Raw genomic sequence first — 24,782 nt, forward strand, 5'->3', positions numbered from 1 at the left:
TTGCGATTTAATTTCACGATTTTTCAACCTGCAATTTAATGTGTTCTTTGACATGCTGAGGGATTTTAACTCTTTTCCTTGTTCTTTTCTTTTTGACTTGTCCTTCACTCACTGTTGCTGGCGCTGGAAGGTTCAGTTCTGCAGCCTTTTTCTTTTTCTTGCAAGAAAGAGGATTTGGGCCTTTGATTTTCTTCTTGAAAATTTTTTCTGTATTCTCTTCAATTCCCAGGACTCGTCGCTTGATTTCCGCCACACTTTCTCCGGACTGCTTTTCAGGCAAAAACCTACACCGTATCAAACATAAAATTTACAGGTCAAATCCAAACAAAATGAAACTCAAATCTCACTTTTGCTGGCTTATTTTCTCTGATCTCTTGGTGCTTGCAGCGGATGGAGCTTCAAGGGTCGGGGCTTTGTTGTGAATGTAAAGAAGGGGCGCTCCAGGCACTAATCTGAGCTTTTCCTGCAACTCTCTGTCCTGGGTGCCAATGATATATCTAGAATTTAAATTGGAGCGAACACCTTCATTAAATTTTTGTAAGAATTACCTGTCCTTGTTATTTTTGTTGACCATAGAACGAAGACATTTAGAACCAGAAACAGGATTTCCGTCGTGACCACAGCGATGTGTGGGAAATTGCTTAGCAATTAGTGTTGCACCAAAGAGAGCTGGACCTGGAGTAGAGAATATAATTTCAATAAATAGATACATAGTTTCATGGAAAAATTAACAAAACTTGCCTAGTTTTTCTGCCTCAATTATGACACATGGGGTGGTCAGCAATTTGACTTCAGCACCAAAATATTTTGGCAGCTGCTCTTGGAGATTGACCTTGTTCTGCAAGAAAATATTTAAACAAACATGATTCAAAAATAAATTTTCTGGAAAAATGGCTCATGGCACATTACGACAACATTTTACGTACCTTCAAAGCGTAAAAGCACATTGTTCCGTCAAGTAAAACTTGATAAGGCTTTCGGAAACCAAAATTGTTTGCATAGAAGCTCAGGGTTTTACTCACGCGCTTAGAGCGTAAAATCTTCATGTTTTTTAGTTTTTCGTCCTCGTGGTGGATTTGTTTACAGATTTGACTTCTGTCTAGTTTCCAGTTCTGCCACCAGAGCAAACCTCCACAAAAGTGCCACGCCCACAACGAAGCAGCCGGTCTCAATACTCTCAATAACAATGGCCGTGAATAGAAATGTGGTTGACAGGGCTCTTGCGGTCCTTCGTGCCCTGCCAAGGGTGTCCCTGTATAATATAAGAGATCACGATCATCGGAAAAAGAAAAGTAATTAATTTACTCTTATTAATTCCGATTGATTGTATGAAGAACCATTCTGTTTTGCTAGGTGCCCGTGGACAACATGGTGGAGGAACACATGGTCACGGCAAGAAATTTAGACAAAATTATTTGCCGCTGGGGTTTGAAAGTGGCAACACACCGTTTCATTTGAGATTTGGCATGGAGAAATATTACAAGAGATACCGGTAAAATTAAAATATAAATGGTGACTCAATAATGTAGTACCCAATGCCCCCAGTTAGTGCCAAAATTTCGTTCTTGCTATTGCAAGACAGATAATAACCTTTTTGTTAAGTCGCCCCTAATTGAGTCACAAAAAGAACATAGACGCTCATTGAGTCCACAGTTAAAAATTCACGTATACTGAAATAATTAACACATAATTATATAATTTTGCAGCTTGGAAAGAGAGTATCCACCTGTGAGTCTCTTGATGCTGCAGAAGATGATCGACACAAATCGACTGGACACAACGCAGCCGATTGATCTTTCTTCCATTTGTAATACTGGAGTCTATTCTATGAACATTAATTTCAACCATCATGGTGTCAATTTGACTGATGAAGAGGTCCGAAATTTGACCAGTTTTGTATTTACGTGACATTGAAACCATCTCTTATTGTTAATGACAGGGGTTTGACCAATTTTGTGCTAAAATCAACATTGAGGTGCAGTGGGCATCAGAAGGTGCGATCGCTGCTATTGAGAGGAATGGTGGGGTCATAACAACTTCGTATTACGATCCGTTGTGCCTCCATGCAGTGACTGATCCTGCAAGGTTCTTTCTGAGAGGTTTGTGTGCATTAATTATAATAATATTAAGTCATAAATTAAACTCATACCAGGTGATCCGATTCCAAAGAGGATGATTCCCCCTGAAGACGCGATCGAATACTACAGTTCAGCTGACAACCGGGGTTACCTTGCTGACCCTGAGAAAGTTTCACTGGCCCGACTCGCGCTAGCTCAAAAGTATGGTTACGAGCTGCCCAAAATTGAGGATGATCCTGATTATACTATGCTCACAATGAGAAAAGATCCCAGACAGATTTTCTATGGACTTGAGCCTGGCTGGGTCGTTAGCTTGAAAGATAAAGCAATTTTGAAGCCAAAGGACAAAGAATTGCTGGAATATTACAGAACATAGGAATGGTTAACAATGTTAGTTGCAGAAGAATAAAAACTATTTGGCATTTATTTTGGCATATTCTTTATTATTCATTTAGCTGATCAGTAAATTTAATTTACAAATAAGTTAAAAATTAATAGTTTGCCTTAGCATCCAATTGCCCAAATGAAATGTAAGATTTTGTGTTCTGGGTATCGCCTTATAAAAGCATAGTGAACATATTATTGCGAAAACTACACTCTACAACATCTGGAAAAGGTTCTGCTAAAAGATTTGCTACGGATCAAATAAATTAGACTTTGGAATAAATAAACAAGATTTCAATTCCACTAGCTAGTTGTCCATTGTGCTATTTTTACAATGTGGGTAATCGCAAATCAAGACAGACCTTTGGATGAATGAAAAAATTGGAGAAAAAACTAGCTCTCATCAGGATCTCTTGGTCGACAAGGAATCCTCAGAGGGAAGAAAGAGAGATGTTTGGTGGTACTTGATACGAGAAACTATCACAAGTCAAGACTCAGCAATCAGTAGATGACGGCGGCTGCTCCAAACTCGAATTGGCCGAGGAGTCCGGAGATCCTGTCGGAGAGGGCGGCTTTTTGTTCCTGGTTAACCGGTCCAGTTCTGCAGCTGCGTCAGAACGAACAGCAGCTTTATCCATACCTATAAAGAGCAATGTAAAAAGTTTTAACATTTCACGCCAGATAAACTGATCGCAAAAGCCAGTAGCTAATTACAATGTTTGACGAAGGCTGAATCAGATTTCAATTTACGCAACGTCATTCTACGGATAATTCACATTAAACCTCTGCAGATTTCAATTTTGTTGGTTAAAATAGTGAAACCTGAGTGTTAAATCCTTTAGAAATAATCTGAAACAAATCTAAAACTGTGCTATTGAAACTGCATCACAGATATCAGATATCCAAAAATGTTAGTATTACTGCCAATAACAAAATGATTAATACTTTTATTGTTTAAATCAACTACTTCTTTAAGATGGCCACATTGATTGTTACGAATATAAACTGCAAAAGCGTTTTTAATCTTTTTAGACAAGTGTGACTAACTACATTCAACAAGAAGAACTGCTTACAGTGTCACGAGACCCACCATTAACACACAAAACTCGGAAGTCACACCATGCCTAAAAGGGGAATGCGCTGTCTGCCCTACCTTGCACTTTACCTGGGGAGGGAGAGCCTGTTTTCTTGTGCAAGAGCGAGTTGAAAAAGTTGGCTAAAACACCCTCCCCTCCAGCTGCCGCACCCACTTTGGCTCCATCCATCTGCATCAAAAGGGTAGAAAACAGATTTGTGATAATATCACCTTACAAAAGTGGTTTCCGACTGAGAACTTCGAAAGAAGCCAAACATCTGCATTTTGATTGTCAACCTCTACACTCAACGTGAAGTTAAAATTTACCTTTTTCGGGGAACCCTGCGACCCAGGCGTAGCGGATGTGCGTCTGTCACTGGTTTTCGAGCTGGTCGGAGTTCTCATAGGAGACTCCTGTCTCGTCATGCCGAGGGGGGCGGACGGGGTGCCACCCTGCTGCAGGAGCTGCTGCTGTTTTATCAGGAATTGCTGCTCATCTTCAGCGTGAATCTCAGTTTCTCTCGTAATAGGCTGCGCACGTTTCCAATTACAATGGTGGAACGGTTAATTGAGACTGTTAGATGCACACCTTTCTGGTTTGTGGTCTTGATATGACATCGGTGTAGTAATCGTCTGGTTTCATTGACTGCATGTTTTCATAGAGGATGCTGATTTTCTTCATATTATCCCAACCGGATGGTCTGTTCAACATAAAAAATTAAATGATTAGGGGACTGATTGTGATCGATTTAGAAAGTTAACATAATTAATGTATAGCTTAAGTTCATAGTAAATTTTAAAAAATAAAATTTAGGCCCTATTCAATGATGCATAGATCAAATCACCAGGCATTTTTTAATTTAAGATATTATGGAACTTCAAAGAAATAGGACCTTATGAGATTTTACATGGTAATCATCTTGAAATTAAATTTTAGGTTAGTTTTTGTTTAGTTACAAACCACTCTCTCTTCAATTATTAATGTGTATTTTATTTTTTTGGTTAATATCCTATTTTGTTGAATTATTAACCTTAAAAACCACAAATAGCTTGTCTATGGCTCTAAGTAGTTGCTCTGTAAAGGAGATTTTATATCTCCAAAAATGTTAACAAAAGTTAATTGATTCGTAAATTAAAATTTGCTGTCAAAAAATCCAATATTTCCATAACTAAAACTAAAACTGTATTATTAAATCAATTTTAGAATAGTCAATTATTGTTCTTCAAACATCAGAACAATCGTGAAAAGATTAAACAAAAAAACTAATCTCCATTACAGCAGGCTTCTTGTGTAACTTTCATTGAACACAGGAGCCAAAGAGCCAAATGCCAGAAATAATTTATTAACCAATTTCAGGTTTAATACAAGATAGCATTTAAGTATTGGGTATATTATATTTTGCAATAATGTACTACTTACATGAGAACTGCATCCTTTTCTACAACTAGCGCTGGGGTGCGGAAGGGCAAGTGGTAAATTCTGTGCACCAGATACTTATACAAAAGGTCACAGTTCTTGTCCTCTTTCACTGAAGTGTAAAACAAAGCTGCCCCATACTGAAGGCAAAATCTCCGAATCCACTGCTGAATAAAATCAAAATGTTCATCTCGATAGTCCATGTCTTTTTCTAGAGTTCCCATGTAGTCAGTCTGGAAGAAAGTTGCAATCGTGACAAAATCATTGTAGTGTTTGATCACAAAGTTTACCTTAGTTACGACAACGACCATATCAAGACCGAGGTTTCGTGTGAGAGTTCCCTCACCGAGGGGCAATTCTTCATCCAGCAGATCATCCTCCAGAGTCCTTGTCGAGTGCCTCATTGGCGAACTAGCCTCTAGTTCATCCCCTGGCTCCATGTACTCTTGCCACCTCTTCAGAACTAAATTCCAAAATTAAACTGGAGTTAAATATTTGCATTTTCTGTTGCTTTTGCTTGCTTCCATAGAATATACATTTAAAATAAAATCAAGCAATGAAAGCAATCTACACTTACCTGATTGTTTGCGTTCTTGAATGAAGTCTGCTGATAGGTTTAATTTATCGATGTGGTCCTGAAGAATGGTGGCCCAGTTTTGAAGCTGGTCAAGCATGGCCCAGGGCGAGGTCATTGACACCGAGAACATAATCATGGTGTCAGGGAAGGTCTCCTCATTGAGAGCAAATTCGAGCAGGTGGGAATGTTCGGGGTCGCCATCAAGAACCCAAACTCGCAGTCTTGTGTTATCTAGAGTTTAAGGTTTAATTCTGCTGTTTCTGCAGGAAACTGACTAGATACTGACCATCTCTATATTCATCGCGCACATCTATATAGGCATACTCTAAGCCAGAACCTTTTTTGGGGTCTTCGACACCTTGCAGTTTGGCGATTAAAGTGGTCTTGCCGCTCTCATTTTCTCCTGAAATTTGACAGTTAGTTTTAAATTGAAAAAGTCTCAAGTGGGCATAAGCATACCTAGTACAAGAACTGATTTAGTAGTTGGCAACTTTGTGTTACCGCGCGATTGTACTTCACTTAATATAGCTGCCCTGTGAACAAGAATACACATACAAACTATAGTTCGTAGAAAATCATTTAAACAATTTGAAGCTAAAAGAGGCGAGTTTATTTTGTAGTTATCGATAAAATAAATAATATAAAAACTTGGCTGCTCAAAACACGAAAAGAGCCATTTTCGCAATGCGTTAAAAACTTGAATTTTTAATAAAAAATGAAATAAAAACCATTTATCTTGTGATTTTCCCTAACCACGCTAAACCAGGAAGGAAAGCAATAATATTAGCTTACAGATTAATGTATTTTAATACATTATCAATTTTAAATTTATATTTTGAGCTGGAGCTGGTCGTTGATTAAATTTGTCTAATCCTGCAAGGCTATAGCTAAAAAAATAGAATATAATAATTGTTTTTACCTAAATTTGGTACGAATAGGATAAAAATAATTATGCATGATGAAACTTTGCTACATTATTTATTGCTGGAATTTTATGAAAATAATAAAAATAAGCCATGACCTCCAGCCCCTATTCGTAACTAATTTAGGTGCTAATGCTACGAATAGTGCCACCCAAAAATTATTTGTTTGCCTGTTGTTTTGGACTCTGGACCTGACGTTTGATTACCAAAACCTATGTTATTTTGAGTAAGAATTAGGGACGATAATGGCAATTTATAAAACGTTTTTTCTTCACTGTCATATGATGTGTACATCTTCCGCAATAAAGCGTTTAGGCACAAAAAAGGAATTGTGTCTGTATTCTGTAGACTGTATTAAAGGAGAGAAAGGGTTATTCCAAAGTGGGCGGCCCATCCCATTGCATTGACGCATGAAAACTGGCTGGCCAGACTCTAAAATGATATACGATTATTTCATGAATACGCTTTTCCTAGATCTCGAAATTACACGTGTCTAGATAAAAATAGACGTTGTTTAGGCCAGGACTGACAGGTCTAGCGTAAACCCCAGACCAATTTATCTACTTTAAGGCATTGACCCTTCCTTGCAGGCGTCACAAAACAGATCCGTTTTTAAGTATTTGGAAACACATGTACTACGAAAATGAAAGCCGCGTGATAGCAAAACAATTTAAAATGCGATTTAATTTACCATAGGTTTTCCTTGTTGTCTGGTTCGTCTTTATTTTTAGGTGTAACCCCGGTGTCACTGATTTTTTCGCTGATGGGCGCCATCATTGACAAGACGTACACCGGGGCGGAAACAAACGAACTACGACGACACGCCTCAAACAAAGAATAAGTGGCGCGAAAAAAGTGGTTAACTCTCATTTCTTCATTAAGCTCGTTCAGAAATGGCTTAAATCTAAAAATGTGGATGAGAATAATTGGAATTATTTGGCAATTTTATCCTTCCCAAATAATTTGGTTGATTCCTTGTAAGAATGAGAAGGCATTGATAGAGATAAAATAAATAATAAAATGTAGACGTGTTTTCCTGAATTTATTAATTTTTATATGTTTAAGACACAAATGACTAAATTATATTTTAAGTAAGAGGATAAAATTAATATTTCAAAAAATGTCATTTTTTATTTTTGTGAAAATTGGGTGATTCCTATTTTAGAGCGAAGGGATCAGCAAATAGGTAGATTGGGTTGGTAGAACGGTAGGAGACACAAAGAAAATGACACAAGAATGTTGAGATTGAGACCTTTTACCTCTCAAAGGCGTAAAAGAACATTAAAATCGTTAAAATCCCTCTGATCTTCATTTTCTCTCGATCCTTCCCGTCATTGTTTAAACAAATTAAAATATTAATTTTTAATTCATTCTTTTAATAGAGGGCAAAGTTACAATTTTTTAATTAATCTTGAGATAAAAAAGGTCACAGCTAGTCTTTCTAATTTAATTTTGGTGTTTTGTTCATCAATTTGGAGAGTATAAAATTTGGTTTTAAATTTTGCGTGTTGCACTTTGTTGCGTTGAGGGTAATTAAATTAAATACCAAGGTCTATAGTACTGAAAAATTTAGCACCGAAGTAAAAGTATAATATCCAACACGTGCGTCTTCTACAGTTCCTGTTATTTTATCAAAGGTATAGCGATATGCTCACTAAAGCGCATTCATCGCACGCTAAGTAAGTGTTTAAAAATAACGTATCACTCATATGCATTATTTGGTCGCACCCAACACCTCTTTGGTGACCATGAAAACCATTAATCTTCCGATATATCTGAATATTTCGGGGTTTAACAATAGAGCGGTGTTTTATTTTTGAGTATTGAGTAGTGCGGGGCACGCTTTAACTGTGCTGTATCATCTCTAACAATTTTGACAGTGTGCGCACGCGATGACATCATCCCATATGTCAGCTATTTATTTTGCACTCGTAAAACAAGGTTCCCTTGACCATGCATAGAGGCTCTATAGTTTATGAACACAGGATAGAGTGACGGAATGAGTCGACATACTGACTGATAATAAAGGCTCGCCACGTTGGAATACACGATAGCCGAGATTTTAATTTGAATTTTGCAAAAAGCTCCAATTGGTTTAGTTAATTTTTATATGAACTTGTATTGAAATTTTGTATTTTTCATGGAGGTATTGTTTGTATATGGCTATTTTTTTAAATTAAAAATAAAAATATTGACTAGTTTTGTCTGCGTGAGATTTAATTCAACGTTAAAATAAACTATTTTACAATTGTTACAAACTGTGGAAAGTTAGTTCCTCTTCTCTTAGCCAAGGAAAAACAAAATTTGATGGAGGAGCGGTGATTCTTTAGGAAAGAGCACCGCGTTTAATTATTTTCCTCGAAACCACAAACAGCTAACAATTTCTCGGCCTACACTGATTATTTTAAAATAACAAAATAAGATATTTCTTCACAACTTGACACGCATAGATAGGGACAAAATTTATTTCCAGCTAAATGCTGGATGGGATGAGTCAAGTCGTGTGAGCGGAGAGCCTCCAACAGGCGGCCAAAATTAGCTAATACATAAACACACAAGCCGCGCGCGAGACGTATATCCTGCCTCGCCCCTCGTGACATCTCGTTGCCCTTTTTAAATTAAAGTTGAATGCAAATCGATCAAAGTATTCCCAGCAGAGGACAATAATTTATTTACGATGCTTTTGGTGCGCACAGAAATTAAAGCGAGGCAAAGAAAATTTTGGGAAGACAACTCACCAAATGGAGCTTTTGACGTCCTTTAAGCAGGTCATGCCGCCGTCGGTGGAATTCCGCGGATCGCTCATAAAAAGTTGTCACAGCACACAGACACACGCGAGCAGAGAGAGTGAATCAGACGTGCATGCTGCGGCCATCAGCCAGCCAGCCGGCGGTGCTGCAGCTCGTCGCCTCGTTCTACGCACACTGACGATGACGACCTTTTTTAATACCATAACTCAGTCAGCAGCAGCGCTCCGATCACCAAATTCCTCCGTGCGGCGCCTCCTGCGCGTGGGAGAAACAAAAATTGGAAAAATTAAATTAAAAAAAACACACGCCCAATTTTATCAACAAACCTGCACCCACGCAATTAGGAAACCTTTTTCTCCGACTCGGCTCTCGCGAATGACTGTGACTGCAGAATGAATTTTTTAAAAGGCGCGTCCACACGACGACACTACTTCTTGCTCGCGGGATGTGACAGGGCGCGCGGCGCTTCGCTTTTATATGGATGTTTGCCTTTTAGAAAAGGAAGAAATGCTGTGCCCAGCATTTTAATTGTCGCTGCTTTTGTGATGAGCGTGTACTGCTTTATATGGAATCTGGCTCTGTTTGCGCCGCGTGCACTAGCCATACACTGCTCCGGGCAAATTTTGTTGTTTTTCTATTTAATGACTTATTTAAAATTTTAAACCTAATTATAATGACCAGTTTGCACTAGTAATGTCCAATCGCAGTATATTTAAAATCGCAAGCAAAGCGAGGAAAGGCTATATCTTATCTTTGTCGTATTAAATTGTTATCTCTCAGTCAATGAAAAGAAAAATCCATTGTTAAGTTAAAATCGCGAGAGTGATGCATGAATGAATAATAAAATAGTATTACGTTAAATGCTGTAATTTTATTAATTTTATCCAATTATATATTGTAAAAAAATAAATGTGGAAAAAAATCCTATTTTATATTAAGATCATTAATCTTAATTAAAAGAAACTGTATTTAATATTAAAAGTGAAACTAGCATGTTGGGAAGATAAAATTAATTTAATATTCAAGGCCATTTTTATGCCCAAATTTGTTTACCAGCGCCTATTGATCTAATAGACACTAGACAGTACGGCGCAAGATATGAAGTACATTGTAGAGCACTAGATGGCGCAGCTGTACACCAAGAAGTGTGACTCACTCTTCCCTCTCATTGCATTGCTCACATCAGCTGTGGAGGAAAACAATTATATCGGAATCTGACACAAGTGGCCGTTAAATCCGGAAATTAGACGATTTTTCTGTGTTAGCAAATAGAGAACCATGTTCGGCTGGAGCAAAAAGGAAGAGAAGAAGCCGGCAAAACCACGGAGAAAGGCAAACCTTTCGAACGTGAGTCTTGAACTTTATTATTTTTATTGCAAAGGTTTTATTATTCGTTATTGTGGTTAATTTTATTGTATGTATCATAGCTTGGGCTATTTGACATACCTGGAGACTACGACCAAATGGGTGCTGATGGAGATGGTGACACTGACGATGAAGACCTGGAGGCCGAACTAGCCAAATTGACCACTGCCGGAGCAGCAAAGCCGCGCCCGAAGAAAAAGCCTCCTCCGGCTGTCGATTTGGACGCGATGATTGCAGCCAGCATGAAGGACATCCCTTCAGATGAGGAAATTGGCTCTGACGATGATGATCCTGCTCTCTTGGTAATATTATTATCAATTTACATGTATCATTTTATAGAACTGACATGTTTTTTTTCTAAAAAATATTTGTTTATTGCTCAAATGAAAATATTTATCAGATATGTTCGATTTCACAAGCTTGAATTGTTCTATAGCATCAACACAGTGTTTTAGTTTCAAAATAAACTCATATGTTTTGATGCTCAATCATGTTTCTTGAAAATTCAGGAGGAACTTGGAGATTTGCTGTCTGACGGAGATGAAGATGAAGCTCAGCCAGTTCCCGTTGCACCTCCACGAAAGTCATCTGCGCCTGCGACACCAGCCCCTACTCCTGCAACCCCAGCTACCTCCAGCGCTGGAAGTTTGGTTGGAATTCTGGAGGAACGGTTAGACATGTACAGAAAGGCAGAGGATGCTGCTAAACAGGCTGGAGATTCATCCCGGGCTAGAAGGCAAGAGGCTAAACTAATGTTCTCTCATCAATATTAAGGGTTGAAATGACTGTTGCAGATTTAACAGAGGGTTCAAAACTTTGACGGATCAGATAAAGCAGGCGAAAGCTGGCAGAAATGTGCCTGAAGACGAAATTCCACCACCTGTGTCGGTGACAGCTGGAAATAAGCCTGCAACACCTGCATCACCTCCTGTTAAAGTGACTGATGCTTCGCCTGAAGAGATCAAACCACCGCCCATTCAAGGTAATTTTAAGCAAGAAATGTACATGTTAATAATAGTACTTTATCTCTTTCCCTCCACAAGCATTAAATCCTGAAAAAATATGCATGACTTTATGGTTAAATTTAACATTGAAACGCACTGGGGTAAAGCTCGTGTAATTTCCCTGCAAATTTTTTTAATTATTTGAGAAAATGTAAGGATCAGATTTCAAACGTTTTGGTCAGATACAAGCATGTTGGCGTTGCAGGAAGGCCCATAATTTTTTTGGTTCATTCCAGTGCTTTCTTGATATAAGTTTAGCAAATTTTGCTTTTATCTAGATATATTATACTTTGTCACATTGGTTTGTATTGCATGAGAAAATCTACCCAAGTAAGCATAAATTCAGATTTATTTTGATAATTTACCAAAGTTAACACTTAAATTATATGGTAATCATCATTCTTTTGTTACGCACAGAGCCACTTCAGCCGACTCGAGCGCCACCTCCTGTTCCACCTGCACCAGTGACTGTTGTACCAAAGGTTGCTGAAGAGAACAGCGCTCTGGTGGAATTGCAACGAAGACAAAATCTATTTAAACAGGCTGCATTGAGCGCCAAAAGAAGTGGAGACACTGAATCGGCTGTGAAATATTTGAGAATATCGAAGGTAGATTATTTTTCTCACCGATTTTCCTCAACCCTTTCTTACACTTTCAACTTTCAGCAATTTGACTCTGTAATTGCCGCAGTGAAAAGTGGCAATCCAGTTGATCTCTCTGAGATGCCAGATCCGCCTTCTAGTGAAGCAGCCACCATCTTTGTAAAACCAGCTGCTCCGAGACCCCCGCAACCTGTTGTGGCTGAAACGCAGGCCTCAAGTGAACCAGCTGATCCAGAGTCTATGCCCGAGCCATTGTCCACGCCAAAGGTCCCCAGTCTGCCGGCTGAGCTGCTTGAGCCTCCTGCTCCAACTTCTGTGGCGGAAGCTCTCAATCAGCGGTTGGCCAGGTACCAGGCTGAAGAGCAGCTGGCCAAGGAAGCAGGAAACACCAGCAAAGCCAGGAGGATGGGCCGCATAACCAAGCAGTACCAGGATGCCATTAAAATGCATAAAGCGGGGAAACAGATTCCTGTTGATGAGCTGCCTACCCCTCCAGGTAAGATTAAATTTTGGCCGTTGGAGCATTAAATTCAGAAGATAAAAAATGTGTATCTTGCGAGTATATCTCGTCATAATTTTTGTTTTGATGATTTTTTCGTGGTTTAAATAATTTTCAATGCTAATTTATAATTATAAACGCAAAATAAGTTAAAAATTCTTGTTATGTTTACTTCCTGTTTGTAAAAAATATTATATTTAAAAATCAGTCAGAAAAATTAGTAACCCCTTCCAGAATTCAAGCAATTGATTCTTGGTATTCATCTAAGGAAAAACTAACCGAGGAAATAGTTTTATTTGTATAAAACCGCGAAAATTTTTATTTTAATAGGAATTTGCAAATATTTATTGTAAGACCAATTGCGGGATTAAGCATAATAAGAAATTTTACTGATTCAAAATAATGATTTAGCAAAAAAATGGTGACAAATTCCCCTGTTGGAGGTGAAAATTTCAATTATTTGCTTCTATAGTTAGGAAAATGAAATTTAAATATTGAGCAAGAAAATAAGTAACAGAATAAATTGATGAACTGGTTTTGTGATTGATTCTTTTATGGATCTTCTTACGCAACTTTTAAATTTCACATCCTGACTGATCAAACGAATAGATGATTCCCACCTTGAACTAAGGATTTTTTTACGTTTGTTTAAACATCTTTTTTAGACCTTTCCAAATTGATCCAGGTATCATTCCACAGCCTCGTGCACAAATGGGCAAAAATAGAATTATCAACCTAAATTTAACAATTTTTTTTAACCTTCTATGAAAAATTTATTATTTTGCTCAAGCTTACTTTACCAAGGAAATGTAGGAATTCGCGCCTCTGCTCCACCAAAAAATATTGAAGGCTTACAGAGAAGACTAACTACTGACCCGCCAATAATAAAATAGCCATATGAAATTCCTTGGCCTGATCCTGGGAAAATAAACAAATAAATAGACATCACGCTTATGTGTCAAACCATTGTATGGTTTTAGGCTATGCGCCCATCCCTGTTCCCGGTGCAGCCGCACCTGCAGCTCCCCCTGCACCAGCGCTTCCTGCAGAGGAAGAAACGCCACATCCCCCAAAAGTCGCAAGGCCGCCGAGACCAGACGTGCCTCAGGCAGAACCGCAGCCGCCACGTAATAAACCTTTACTGTAAAAATCCTTCAAAACTGCCTTGCAGATTTTATTGCTTGTCCTCATGCCGGACCACACAAGTTACGATTGCGAATGGTTGTTATTTCAGCTCGCAAAAACACGCAGACGAGGCAAGAGAAACAAACAATGGAGCTGCTTGCCAAGCAGAAGGAATTTAAAGAAGCTGCGCTTACTGCCAAGAAGCAGGGCGATCTTGAAGCCGCGCGTGAGCTCCTTCGGCAGGCCAAGGGTTTTGACCTGGTGATCCAGGCGTCCCAGTCAGGTCTGCCTGTCGACTTCAGCTCTTTGCCCGTTCTACCCAGCTTGAACGACTCCACTGACAGCGAGTTTGAGTACATCTCGCAATCAGAATGCACTGGAGACGATGCATCCGAGATCTACCTCAAAATCGAAGAGGATCTTAAGAAGCAGTTAAAAGTGCTGATCAATTTATTATTTCTGGTCCTTGAGTAAGACTGAAATAAATGTTTCAGCTTTGTATCGCTACCAGAGATCATTTCAAAGCGACTGGTGATGTTGCTGGAGCAAACAGATTCGAGCAGCTGGCCTTACAAACCAAAAGAGACTACAGTATGGTCAAAGCGTGTCATTTGAGGGGCGAGACTTTGCCTCGATTCCGCTACGAAAACCGTGCCTTTCAAATTTTACAGTGAGACACTCAATCTATATTGGTAGGAGTTACATAATCATTTACTTATATATTTTAGATGCAACACCGACCTTGGCGAGAATGATTTGGAGCTCGTAATTGTGCAGGGCATTAGCTACACTGTTCCAAATCCAAAAGAGATTGACACATACGTAAAATTTGAATTCCCGTTTCCTTCAGTGAGTTCATCCCTTCTCTGTAAAGATTATCAACTGAGATACAAAAAATTTGCAGGAGAATCCACCCAAAGATAAGACTGCGTTAATCAGGGATACGAACAATCCTCAATACAATCATAATTTTACTCTGGCCATCGCCAGAAATTCACGACCATGTCAAAGGATGTTCAAAAGACACGCCATCAAGCTTGAAGTTTGGTCCAAAGGGTATGCTAAAAACTGATCGAAATAATCTTGCTTCATTCCAATAAGTGGGTGCTCCTGGTGTTGTTGCAGGGGATTCTTGCGGGGCGACACTCTCCTTGGAACAGTACTCGTTAAGCTGTTGCCGTTAGAAACAAAGTGCACTATTCACGAAACATTCCCAGTAAGTATTCTTCTTAATAATTAAGCGGTTGATTAGTTTTAGGGCTGCAAGATGGGAACATGGTCAATATTTTGATCTTCCTCTAGGGAGAAGGAAATTTTTTGGTAGTTTATTAGGAACACAATACTATGGGTACAAATTCAAGAATAATTCTAGTTTTGGTTGCCCTTCCATACTAATATTTTAGGTAATATATGTATCTTTCTGTATGACATCAGAGAGGAAATCCCAGGATAATTATTTATAAAAATCTCATCGAAAATTGCCGTAAACAAGCCATAAATTTATGATTTTTTTTTTAATCTGACAGGAGCTTAATTTTGTTTATCAGTTTGCTTAAGATATATATTATCCTGTCTATAAACTAATGGTTTTGTTATTTCTGGATTAAAGAATGTTTGCTCAATGTTTGGGGAAAGTTGTAAAAGTGTTGCAACTATAGGGGACACAAAAGCTTCTATCATTACAAAGAATGACTTGGAACTTTTTGCACTTTCAGTGCATCTATTTCTGTTCGGTTGACATCATGAAGTTAACTTTGTTTTAGCTTATGGACGGACGAAAGGCAGTTGGAGGCCAACTAGAAGTCAAAGTTCGCGTGAGGCATCCGATCGTAACTCGGCAGGTGGAGCAGCGCCAAGAGCGGTGGATTGTAGTGGCCCCTGACGATAAGTAGACGCTTTACTCATGCTAGACACACCCGGAGAAATTCCTGCGTGCGTGACGATTGCGAATCATTTTTCACACTCCACTTCTGAAGTCAAGTTTATTTCGGGAACAGAAATTCACACTATAATATCAAGGGCCGTGAAAGAGAAATATATCTGGCCAACCTCGATCCTTAACTTGACGCTGCTATTTTAATTTGATCATGCCCAGCTTACCCGAGGAGCTTTTCTGCGCTGAGAATCTTCACATTCTCATGTGATAAACTGTTTTGCAAAACTGCTTTAGACAATTAAATTCTTTATTATATATGGTTACAAATAAAACTTTATGTACAAATTCGTTGAATTTAATTTCTCCTTGCAACCAAAATTAAATAGACTTTTCACGAAGAAAAAAAAGAAAGGTGGGATCGGGAAAATGCCATTAAATTTACATTAATTTAGCAGTAAATTTGGGTACTTGACTAGATTAGTCAAAACCAGAGGTTTAATTGTGTTTTAGGTTATACGCTATTTTATTTTTAAACCAGGCCAAGGCTGAAAAATACGGATACACCTCACAGAGTGATTTTTGTTTCACAGTACTTCCACCAAGATTGATAAAAAGTTCAGGTATTAAACAGGTTATTAATTGACTAAACTGGTTTTAACAAGCCTATAGGCAGACATTTGAAAAACACGTCTAAAAATTCTTGAAGCTATGCTCACAAGATGCGTCATTGCGAAATGCACTTATCACAATGTCTCAAGTTGTTTTTCGAGCAGAATGATAAATACTGCCTCGCGGACTTTGCTTGAGGGTTGTCCTGCAAACGCGAGATAGCTCCGAAAGCTGCGGGCCGATGGCCAGAAGAGAAGAGCAAAAAGTACCGGCTCACCGCCGGCATCAAAAAGGCGCGGTTAGCCTCGTATTATATATGCCTTACTCGGATTTGTTTTGGTTCAGCAGTTCACGAATACACACACACACACTCCATTTGAGTATGCTCTGGACTAAGGTCGCAGGTCACGACCTTTTGGTGCAAGTCTGCTGATAACACTATAGTAATCTGCGCCACGCATGACTCATGTTATGTAACACGCGCAGTAGCCCAATATTGTTCCTATTGATAACCTTTCCACGTGTAAGCTGAAATTATTGTCCGATCTTCAATTTTATTGCACGTGTGAAGGAACAATGTGATTTAACTAACGAATCGATCACAACAAGGATAAGGTTATTTTATTTTTCTGCTCAGTGCGAGGTGAATTTGAAGGATTAATTTAAAATTACAATTGACTCTCCAGACAGCAAGGTTAAAACACCAAAGTCTGCTCACAGAAATGACGTGTTTGACGTGAAAATCATTCAATATGACTCGGATCGACTTACGCAGGGGAAAATTTTGTGTTTGCGTCAATCTTTTTTAAACCCTGTTGCCAGTGCGCGATAAATTTCAAATTTGACCCGCATTTTGACATTTAACTGTGAATATTTTTGGCTGGTGACGCGAGTGTTTTTAAAACGTGCGCTGCTAGGCTTTTGGCATATATATATATAAGCTCGCAGATACAAAGCGGCTCGGCAATTCATGCGCCCATCACGTGAAATTTAGCTGCCTCCTTCCTTCGTCAGACAAGCGCTATAATACATATTCACGTGTCCAATAGACTCTGTACCATGACAACGTAATATAACTTGACTGAGAATAAAGAAGCTCCGCACGACGATCATATATATATAGAAGGAAATAATTTTCACGTTACGCAGTCTTGTAGTTTAAATAAGATAACTGCTCAATCACGTTGTTTTACAGTCTCATCTCCAGGCAAAATTTCAATTTTTAAGCATGCTGAAACCGTGTCCCTTTCCTGGATTTTCATTTTTTTTCTGGTATCGCTTTTGAGCCGTGATTAAAAGATTTTCCATGCAAACACTGTCCGGATTATTTCTTTGTTGGCAACGAGCCACGTGCTAGATGCATAGCTTTCGATTAATAACAACAGCCAGCGGCCCTGCCTATTATTTACGCAGGCTATTTAATTAGCGAGCTGCGCAAATATTTATCAACACAATTTGCCTCAGCACATGCATGTTGAATCATATTATCTATTTTGCCCGCGATTTTATTGCATTGTTTATTTGCGTGGGGGAGGACTAAATGCCCTCATCTCTCATTTGGTCGGACAATATTTGCAGTGCAAGATGAAAGTACGCCCACAGTAACAATATGCTGCCTATCATATATAGTGCTCGATATGAACTTTACAGAAAAAAGCTAATAATAGCGACAATAACCTAGTTTGCAGAAAAAGATTTTTAATTTAAATTTTATGCCTGAAATTTAATTTAAAGTCCTTTATTGAATTTTATTGTGGTAGAATTTGCCTGTTTAAATCCTCATTTTCTACCTCTGTCGTCACAGCCAAAAACATTTCAACTGCATGCAACAAAAAATGCCACTTTTACGGCATCTTACAGACGCTCCACTACGGTTTTCGCGAGAAGCTCAAAAAGAGCCATTTGATCAGACGAAGGAGGATGTTCACAGTACGAAGGCCGGCTTCGAAATAAACAAGATGATGAAATAAGCACGACTGTTACATACGCCATGGATTTTGCTGTTTTCGCAAAAAGGCTGCCGAAAATAACCTTTGTTTTTATTTCTTTAGCAAGCCCTCCAGTGAACTTCTGAACAGCAAAAACAGCCCGAAATAGAGCCTATAGCTATTTTGTTCTACTACAAACTCGCATGATTTCCTCATAAATGCGATAAACACTCTTTACTGTGGGACTTTGTCGCTTCTGACGTGGGAAACATGAAGGGTGTGCGGATGCGTATTCCAGAGACTATATGGTCAGCCCAGCCGTCAATACCGCAACCGCACCTGTTGTTATCGGGCACACAACAAAAGATAGTCCTTTGTGCGTCTGTTGCTACTCCGATCGAAGGCCTCTCTGTGAGAACCGAGGCACGTGCTGCGCGCCTGGCGCAAGAGAAATTTTTACTTCGAAAATCTTTTGATGCCAAGTGAAATTTCCCGATGTGAACTTTGATCACTTCTTGAATTCCGGGTTTTCCATTTCACCTGTTGAACGAGTTTTCAATTATTATCTATAATTACAGCATTTAAATTGGAAAGGTTAATAGATAAGATACGGCCCGGATCATTTGGAATTTGCACATTCACAATTAAGAGACGAGTGTTTTGACTTTATAAGGTACTAAAATTCGCTAACATCAAATGTATGATTAATATTAGTTGTGGCTGGAGGGGGAAAAACCTATTAATTGGTCCTAGTTGACGAGATTAAAGTTGCATAAGCAGGTTTTCTCTTTGCGAAGAGTTCCAAAGTCCGACATGGAATCAATCAATGATGTACCGTACCCGGATGACTATCTATCTGGCAATGATGATTAGCCCCACCGGTTTCGCCGTCTCTTTGCACTTGATAATCTGCTAGAAATGTCTAAAAGCATGCGATGCAACGCTGAAACGTCACCGCACCCACGGAAAATTCCACCTCTTTATCCACCTGAAGAGCAGTCTGCGCCGATAAGCGATTGGTGTGGTCCGTCTCATTGTCGTTAAAAAAACTAGACGCACTTCAAATCTCTATCTGTTATTTTCGCCTTATCAGCAGCTTGAGCAGAAAATCCAGTGTTGAAGCGGTCGCAACCGGTTCGATTCGAGACCATTGTCTTGTCTTATCAGCAATTATTGGATGAGCAGTTCTCACGCAGACATTTGGGGCTATCGGGGCGCGTTATTGGTATTTTTGTCGCCGGCCTTGCTCGCCTGCATTGGCTGCTACGCCGAGCAATTATTCAAAGGCCTCTTTGCGTGCGTCAAAGCTTGACGCGTTTGCTAATTGGTCCATCTGTCGCCATGGAGAGTAGACTTGCGCTAATTGCTCCAACAGTCACTTGCTAAAAAAAAGTAATTTGACAAAATTATGATGATTGCGTTATTTAAAAAAAAAATAGTTTCAATTAGTTATTGGAGCATAACTATTAAAAAGTGTTTACCAAAAATCTACGTAAAATGAAGTCAGGCTTTTAAAATATTAATACTGTGTTTTTCTAGCTTTGCATTGTCTTCTTTGCGTAAATCGCATTCAATGCAAATGTCTTCTCAAGACAATGAGTTATCTTTGTTCGATTAAGTTATAAATAATCGCAAGCCAGTGCGGCTTCTATTTCGCATTCAACTCTCAACATTTTGTAAACTAATAAAAATTCCACTTCCCGCCCAGCACGTGCGACACAACGTGCTTTTAATTTCAGACCCTTCCTCGATGAGAGAAAATAAAATCCCAATTTATTACACGTCAGATTCTGCAGAAACTCGTGTTCAGTTATAGAACAATCAGCGATTGTTGCCAAGCGGATGTTTGAACCAGAGCTAACAGCTCTACTGAGTTTTCCAACTTCAAATGCTTCAAGAGCTCTCGACTTAGTTTGAATTAAAATCGCACCAATGGAAGCAATAATAAAGCTAAATTTAGCTTCGAGGTTTAGGGTTTCCTTAGGGTTGGAAAGAGCTCAGGGTCGGCGACCCCATTTCGCGCCTCTGTGTGTTGGCAATTTCGCTGAGTGAGTTTGCGGGCAGCTGTAAATTATCTGCGGAGGCTCAGCGGAGGGTTGGTCTCTCTCTCTGTAGAGTTTATTCGCATGTGGACATCGCAGCCACTTTTAGAGCTACGCACACCCGCGAATACGACTCGGCCGTGCAGAGAGGCTCGCAACCGCCCGTTGATCGCCTGCTGTTCACGTGAGACTCGCGTGAAATGTGCAAAACAGCCGCCTTTGCCATTCTCTCTCTCTCTCTCTCTCTCTCTCTCTCTCTCTCTCTCTCTCTCTCTCTCAAGTATTTCTCGAAAAATTTTCCCAAGCGACAACTACTGGGGCTGGGAATTTATAATTATATATAGACTACTTTTTCTGCTGTGTATTTTATGATAATGAGTACGAATCATGAAACTTATTTTGACTTTTGAACCTCATTCTTAATCTCTTTTTGGAGCCCCAAACTGTTTAAACTGCAAAACATGTTTTTGAAAAGAAAAACGCGGAAAGAGGTTTGCATTATCGGTGCGTTGAAGATTTTACTGCAAAAACTCTATTTAAGGTGGAATTTCATTGTCAGTAAAATAAACAGTATATATGAAACCATTTATAAATAAATTGAAGTTTTTGTCAGTAAAACTGAACAAAATCACATATTTTTAGCATTGGTGATGCCATTTATTGCTAATTGGTCAAATGTAAAGGGCAAAACACAAATTTTGCTAACATTTACCTCTGTAATTTTTGTGTTAAATAGAACATTCATTTTGGAAACCATGTTTCTCGCGAGCTTTACTTTCCAGACCAGTATATCCGTCTAACAGACAGCCCAGACAGCTTATTTTGACGACTATCTAAAGGAGATGAAGCTATACGAAATGCAGGGTTCAATGATCAATACGTCCTTAAAACGGTATGTTTATTTATCCTACACCTTCTTTAAACAACCAATGTTTGATTATATTAATCTCAAGAAAACAGCAGGAGAAATGATAATGAATCAAGCTTGGTCTTGATGCGTCGTTAAATCGTGATTTGTGATTCAAGCTCATGTAATGCTTCTTTGTCCCAAGTGAATTGGTATTGGTACGTATTGTAATTGTGTGGGTGAGGCAGTAAAAGATGACTGTACTGCTGCGCAATTTCAGTCCGTTGGGTTACGCGTGCCTGAAAAAATGCTGTACAAACACGCGCCTTTAACATGTGAGAGCTAACCCTGTTTACCGGGAAACTGGTTTTGAAAGGCACCGCGCAGTAGTATCGTTTTCGGCCAGGTGATACTCACTCTTTCTCCCTGAGTCACGTACGTTTTCCTTTTGCGTCTCTAGCTCACAGTCAGGACAAATTTTGAATGAAAATGCAGAGTTTATATTATTTCATTTTTAGTTTGTATTTTTGTGTAAAAAGTGAAAACATGTCATTCAATCAATTATGTACAAAGAGTAGAGAAACACGTGCATTCATCATTTAGGAAAATTCTCACAGAGTGGTAGTATTACGTCGATTAGTCGAGCATCAAAAGCAAGGATGTGGCAGTAGTGTACTCATTATGTGTTGAAAAGAGCGCGCTCATCGATTTAAATCAGAAACACATCAGTCGTCTATTATTAAAAATAAATATCTCAAGATTACATCTCAGCGAGATAAAATAAACCTACACTGACAACTAAACGTGTAACATCACAGCATTTCGTGTAATAAAATTAACAAATTCGTTTTAGAAATTGCACAAGGCTCGCGCTAGTCCTTCTGAATACGCAAGCAGTGGAATGTGTCCAACCGAAAGAAAATACTGACGCTTTCTTTTGGATTATTGCTCGAATCACGCTTTGAGGGCGGCCAGGTAGCTCGACGGCAGCACCAGCGTCTGGGTGGCGAACGGAGCCGGGGTGGCGGGGGCTGCCGTGGCCGTCGACTGTCTCAGGTGGCGCCTCTCGTGCTTGGCCAGGTGGTCGGAGCGCATGAAGCGCCGGCCGCACACCTTGCAGCCGAACTTCTTCTCGCCGGTGTGCGTGCGCTTGTGCCGCGACAGCTCGTCTGAGCGCGAGAAACACCTTCCGCAGTCCTTCCACTGACACCAGAAGGGCTTCTCGCCGGTGTGAGTGCGCATGTGCGCCTTCAGGTGCGACGACTTGAAGTAGTTCTTGCTGCAGCCCTCGAAGTTGCACTCGAAAATGCGGCGGCGGGTGTCGGGTTCCTTCTCAGCGGCGACGGCGGCGACCGCGGGCGCCGCGCTCGGCGCCAGCAGCACGAACGAGCTGGGGTTGAGCACGAGCCGCATTGGCTGTTGCTGCGCGTCGCTGGTGGTGAAGATGAGCGCCGTGGTTTGCGGCAAATCCGGCTTCGGTGCGATCGCAACCGGATGGTGAATAATACTGCAGGGCGCCGCAGGGACCGGGGGCGGCGTGCTGGGCGGCATTTTGGCCAGGATGCGCTTCTGCAGGGGCAGTTTGTTCAGTGGCGTGCTGGCGAATGGCTCGTACGGCACCTTGGCCGCCTCCGGTGCGGCCATCGGCCTGCACACGCCCTCCTTGCTCGCGTGCATGATGACCGGCACGCGCACCGGACTCACCGGTGACGGGCTCTGAGGTGGAGTGGTGCTCGTCAGCAGCTGTAATTAGAACAACAGACGCGAATTGTTAGAGAATTGCATTCATTTTATCTGGTTGATTTTCTGTTTGCACTGATTTAAATAATTTATCTGAATATGCTAACGTTATCATAAAAAGGGTATTAACTTATTGCCAATGAATGAAAATTCAGTTTGCACTTATTTAATTGCATTTTGGTTGATCGATATTAACGACATTAAAATTAAAATCGCTTGTATCAGGGAATTGGCAGTTATGCAACCCGCCTGGTTTTTCTGCGGAGCAGATTGCCTAACTCGGTAAAAGAATGTGCGTGAGTCGTCGCGAAAGCCAAAACAACGGCGTGTTTGGTGTTTATGGTACTCACTCTAGCCAGCTCGGCTCCGTTCACTGGAGCGGAGAGCCGCGACTTCTTGGTGGCCGGTTCAGGGTCTTCGCTCTCCGAGTCGGACGGCTGCGGTGTGGGCAGTCCATGGTGGAGGCCGTTGGTGGTCAATTGGCCCGACTGGCCGAAAGACAGCAGGGTCTTCACAGCGTCAAAGTCGACTGAGGAGCTCTCCTCCTGCGAACGAAAGAGAACAAAACGGCACCATTAGTACTGGTGGCATTGAAAAGGTCGCTAAATTTATATCGCGATGATTATGTAACCTTTATCTCGAGACGACCTTTATTTAACGCGACATCAAGGTCTTTAGTCGTTTCACTGCAATCAATGCAGGTGTGTCTGATTTCGGCAGAAATTACCCGGAAAAAATTCGGATTAAGGAAACTCTTGAATAAAACGAAAGGGGTTTTTTTCGTGACTCATCGAGAAAGTGTTTCGGATTTCGGATCATCGACCTTGCGGGTGAATTCTATCCTCCACCTTTCCTAACGTCTCAGCGGTGATATAATGCTCCTTCGATTATAATTATTCGGCGCGTCGGCCGGCAAGCGGCGTGCGACCTCAATTTCCCTCATCATCGCAGCTCAGCTCAGCGCGCGAGCGAGCGCGTAGCCCCGGTCTGTTCACGTGCTCGACGCCTGATAAACACATGCCAGGCCCGTGCAGCGCGCTCCTGGCCGGAGCTCTCAGTGATGCAAGCTCCGTGCGCGTTCGCGTCTATTTTCACGTAAAAATGCGCTAAATTCGCTAGCAACTCGCGAAATCTCGGGAGGGTCTTCTCGGAAGGCGAGCTCATTATATGCTTTAATTCGGCCTCGTCGCGCAATCACGTTGCTTCTTCTCTTTGTATAAGGAGAAAACGGAAAGACTTGGCGGACCAAGGTGCGGAATGAGCGAAGGCATTGGGTTTAATTCTGTACACGCTGCGTGAGACTATAAACGGAGATACACCTAAAATATACTTGTCCATTAACGAAAAACTATTATTAAACCCCGGAAGGTTGATAACAGGCCGAGAATTCCATGCTATCACAAATCCGATTGATTTTGTCTTTTAAATTGAGAAGCTAACATGCACGTACGCGATTGAAAAGCTCATTTTTTATAAAAATATAGGAATAATTAAATTTACTTACATTTATGACCAAAGGTGGAGTGCAAGGGGGTGACAAGCACCCTGGCGCTTGGACGGCGGTTACTCGATCCATCGGAAATACAGATTCCTTGCTATAGATGCGAAAATAAGAACTGTCAGTTGTCGTTCCTGCGGCTCCTGCTTGTAGTAATTGCAAAAAGCGAGTTTGTAGTCGGCAGCTGCGTCCAGTTCAGCGGCAGAAAAATAACTGATAGCTTTGTCTCCAGTGGAAATGATCCACCGACTCATCCCAGAGTTATCACGACGACTGGACAGAACAGACGGACTCGCAGAGACACGGATTGCTAGTGTCTAAAGCGAGGGCTCGCGCTGCCTGGGCTACCCTGGCTGATCATGCAGCGCCGGCGAGCAGCCAATGGCGAGAGGGGGCTCGGCGGCGACCGGCCAATCGCGCCGCGCTGATCACTCGCCGCGCAC

At 40.5% G+C, this 24,782-nt stretch overlaps 5 protein-coding genes across 12 annotated transcripts; 2 read left to right on the forward strand and 3 right to left on the reverse strand.

Annotated features, from left to right (window-relative positions):
* Nucleotides 1-12: 12 nt before the first annotated feature.
* On the reverse strand, nucleotides 13-1,092 carry LOC135947709 (rRNA-processing protein UTP23 homolog). The gene is made up of 5 exons (XM_065496626.1): nucleotides 927-1,092; nucleotides 742-838; nucleotides 549-675; nucleotides 348-497; nucleotides 13-284 (listed from the first exon to the last, which is right to left on the reverse strand). The coding sequence occupies exons 1-5, from the start codon at nucleotides 1,044-1,046 to the stop codon at nucleotides 14-16; spliced, it is 765 nt and encodes a 254-aa protein (XP_065352698.1). The 5' UTR covers nucleotides 1,047-1,092; the 3' UTR covers nucleotide 13.
* Nucleotides 1,093-1,134: 42 nt separating this feature from the next.
* mRpL15 (mitochondrial ribosomal protein L15) lies at nucleotides 1,135-2,504 on the forward strand. Its single transcript, XM_065496625.1, has 5 exons — nucleotides 1,135-1,292; nucleotides 1,354-1,492; nucleotides 1,707-1,875; nucleotides 1,940-2,099; nucleotides 2,153-2,504. The coding sequence occupies exons 1-5, from the start codon at nucleotides 1,187-1,189 to the stop codon at nucleotides 2,452-2,454; spliced, it is 876 nt and encodes a 291-aa protein (XP_065352697.1). The 5' UTR covers nucleotides 1,135-1,186; the 3' UTR covers nucleotides 2,455-2,504.
* Nucleotides 2,501-9,463, reverse strand: Dlic (dynein light intermediate chain). Of its 7 annotated transcripts, none has more exons than XM_065496619.1 (11): nucleotides 9,193-9,463; nucleotides 5,991-6,064; nucleotides 5,818-5,934; nucleotides 5,532-5,762; nucleotides 5,245-5,417; nucleotides 4,958-5,187; nucleotides 4,127-4,238; nucleotides 3,865-4,068; nucleotides 3,774-3,815; nucleotides 3,616-3,727; nucleotides 2,501-3,102 (listed from the first exon to the last, which is right to left on the reverse strand). In XM_065496619.1, the coding sequence occupies exons 1-11, from the start codon at nucleotides 9,258-9,260 to the stop codon at nucleotides 2,957-2,959; spliced, it is 1,509 nt and encodes a 502-aa protein (XP_065352691.1). In that variant the 5' UTR covers nucleotides 9,261-9,463; the 3' UTR covers nucleotides 2,501-2,956. The 7 variants fall into 7 exon arrangements, with proteins under 7 accessions (XP_065352691.1, XP_065352685.1, XP_065352684.1 ...); XM_065496613.1 differs by lacking the exon at nucleotides 9,193-9,463 and adding an exon at nucleotides 7,146-7,293 and having other exon boundaries at nucleotides 3,628-3,727; XM_065496612.1 differs by lacking the exon at nucleotides 9,193-9,463 and adding an exon at nucleotides 7,146-7,293.
* A 907-nt stretch (nucleotides 9,464-10,370) lies between these two features.
* l(2)gd1 (lethal (2) giant discs 1) lies at nucleotides 10,371-16,020 on the forward strand. Of its 2 annotated transcripts, none has more exons than XM_065491196.1 (13): nucleotides 10,371-10,551; nucleotides 10,632-10,871; nucleotides 11,079-11,305; nucleotides 11,364-11,551; nucleotides 11,991-12,181; nucleotides 12,239-12,671; nucleotides 13,655-13,801; nucleotides 13,909-14,237; nucleotides 14,294-14,469; nucleotides 14,528-14,648; nucleotides 14,704-14,855; nucleotides 14,901-15,015; nucleotides 15,563-16,020. In XM_065491196.1, exons 1-13 carry the CDS (start codon nucleotides 10,483-10,485, stop codon nucleotides 15,689-15,691), a joined length of 2,517 nt encoding a protein of 838 aa, XP_065347268.1. In that variant the 5' UTR covers nucleotides 10,371-10,482; the 3' UTR covers nucleotides 15,692-16,020. The 2 variants fall into 2 exon arrangements, with proteins under 2 accessions (XP_065347268.1, XP_065347277.1); XM_065491205.1 differs by having other exon boundaries at nucleotides 14,925-15,015.
* Nucleotides 16,021-21,598: 5,578 nt separating this feature from the next.
* Nucleotides 21,599-24,650, reverse strand: LOC135947705 (Krueppel-like factor 10). Its single transcript, XM_065496623.1, has 3 exons — nucleotides 24,346-24,650; nucleotides 23,192-23,386; nucleotides 21,599-22,844 (listed from the first exon to the last, which is right to left on the reverse strand). The coding sequence occupies exons 1-3, from the start codon at nucleotides 24,415-24,417 to the stop codon at nucleotides 22,056-22,058; spliced, it is 1,056 nt and encodes a 351-aa protein (XP_065352695.1). The 5' UTR covers nucleotides 24,418-24,650; the 3' UTR covers nucleotides 21,599-22,055.
* Nucleotides 24,651-24,782: the final 132 nt, after the last annotated feature.

The sequence above is a fragment of the Cloeon dipterum genome, chromosome 1 (assembly GCF_949628265.1).
Source record: "Cloeon dipterum chromosome 1, ieCloDipt1.1, whole genome shotgun sequence".
Lineage (NCBI taxonomy): Eukaryota > Metazoa > Arthropoda > Insecta > Ephemeroptera > Baetidae > Cloeon > Cloeon dipterum.

Excerpts from the sequence above, each read along its gene's own strand:
- Dlic (XM_065496612.1), bottom strand. The coding sequence starts at position 7,231 with ATGATGGCGCCCATCAGCGAAAAAATCAGTGACACCGGGGTTACACCT. Across the intron at positions 5,935-5,990 it reads TAAATCAGTTCTTGTACTAG|GAGAAAATGAGAGCGGCAAG; the intron begins GTATGCTTATGC and ends GTCAAATTTCAG. Across the intron at positions 5,763-5,817 it reads GCGCGATGAATATAGAGATG|ATAACACAAGACTGCGAGTT; the intron begins GTCAGTATCTAG and ends CTTAAACTCTAG.
- LOC135947705 (XM_065496623.1), bottom strand. The coding sequence starts at position 24,417 with ATGGATCGAGTAACCGCCGTCCAAGCGCCAGGGTGCTTGTCACCCCCT. Across the intron at positions 23,387-24,345 it reads CTCCACCTTTGGTCATAAAT|GAGGAGAGCTCCTCAGTCGA; the intron begins GTAAGTAAATTT and ends TTTCGTTCGCAG. Across the intron at positions 22,845-23,191 it reads ACGGAGCCGAGCTGGCTAGA|CTGCTGACGAGCACCACTCC; the intron begins GTGAGTACCATA and ends TTCTAATTACAG.
- LOC135947709 (XM_065496626.1), bottom strand. The coding sequence starts at position 1,046 with ATGAAGATTTTACGCTCTAAGCGCGTGAGTAAAACCCTGAGCTTCTAT. Across the intron at positions 839-926 it reads TGTGCTTTTACGCTTTGAAG|AACAAGGTCAATCTCCAAGA; the intron begins GTACGTAAAATG and ends ATTTTCTTGCAG. Across the intron at positions 676-741 it reads AATTGAGGCAGAAAAACTAG|GTCCAGCTCTCTTTGGTGCA; the intron begins GCAAGTTTTGTT and ends TCTCTACTCCAG.
- mRpL15 (XM_065496625.1), top strand. The coding sequence starts at position 1,187 with ATGGCCGTGAATAGAAATGTGGTTGACAGGGCTCTTGCGGTCCTTCGT. Across the intron at positions 1,293-1,353 it reads CGATCATCGGAAAAAGAAAA|GTGCCCGTGGACAACATGGT; the intron begins GTAATTAATTTA and ends CTGTTTTGCTAG. Across the intron at positions 1,493-1,706 it reads AAATATTACAAGAGATACCG|CTTGGAAAGAGAGTATCCAC; the intron begins GTAAAATTAAAA and ends ATAATTTTGCAG.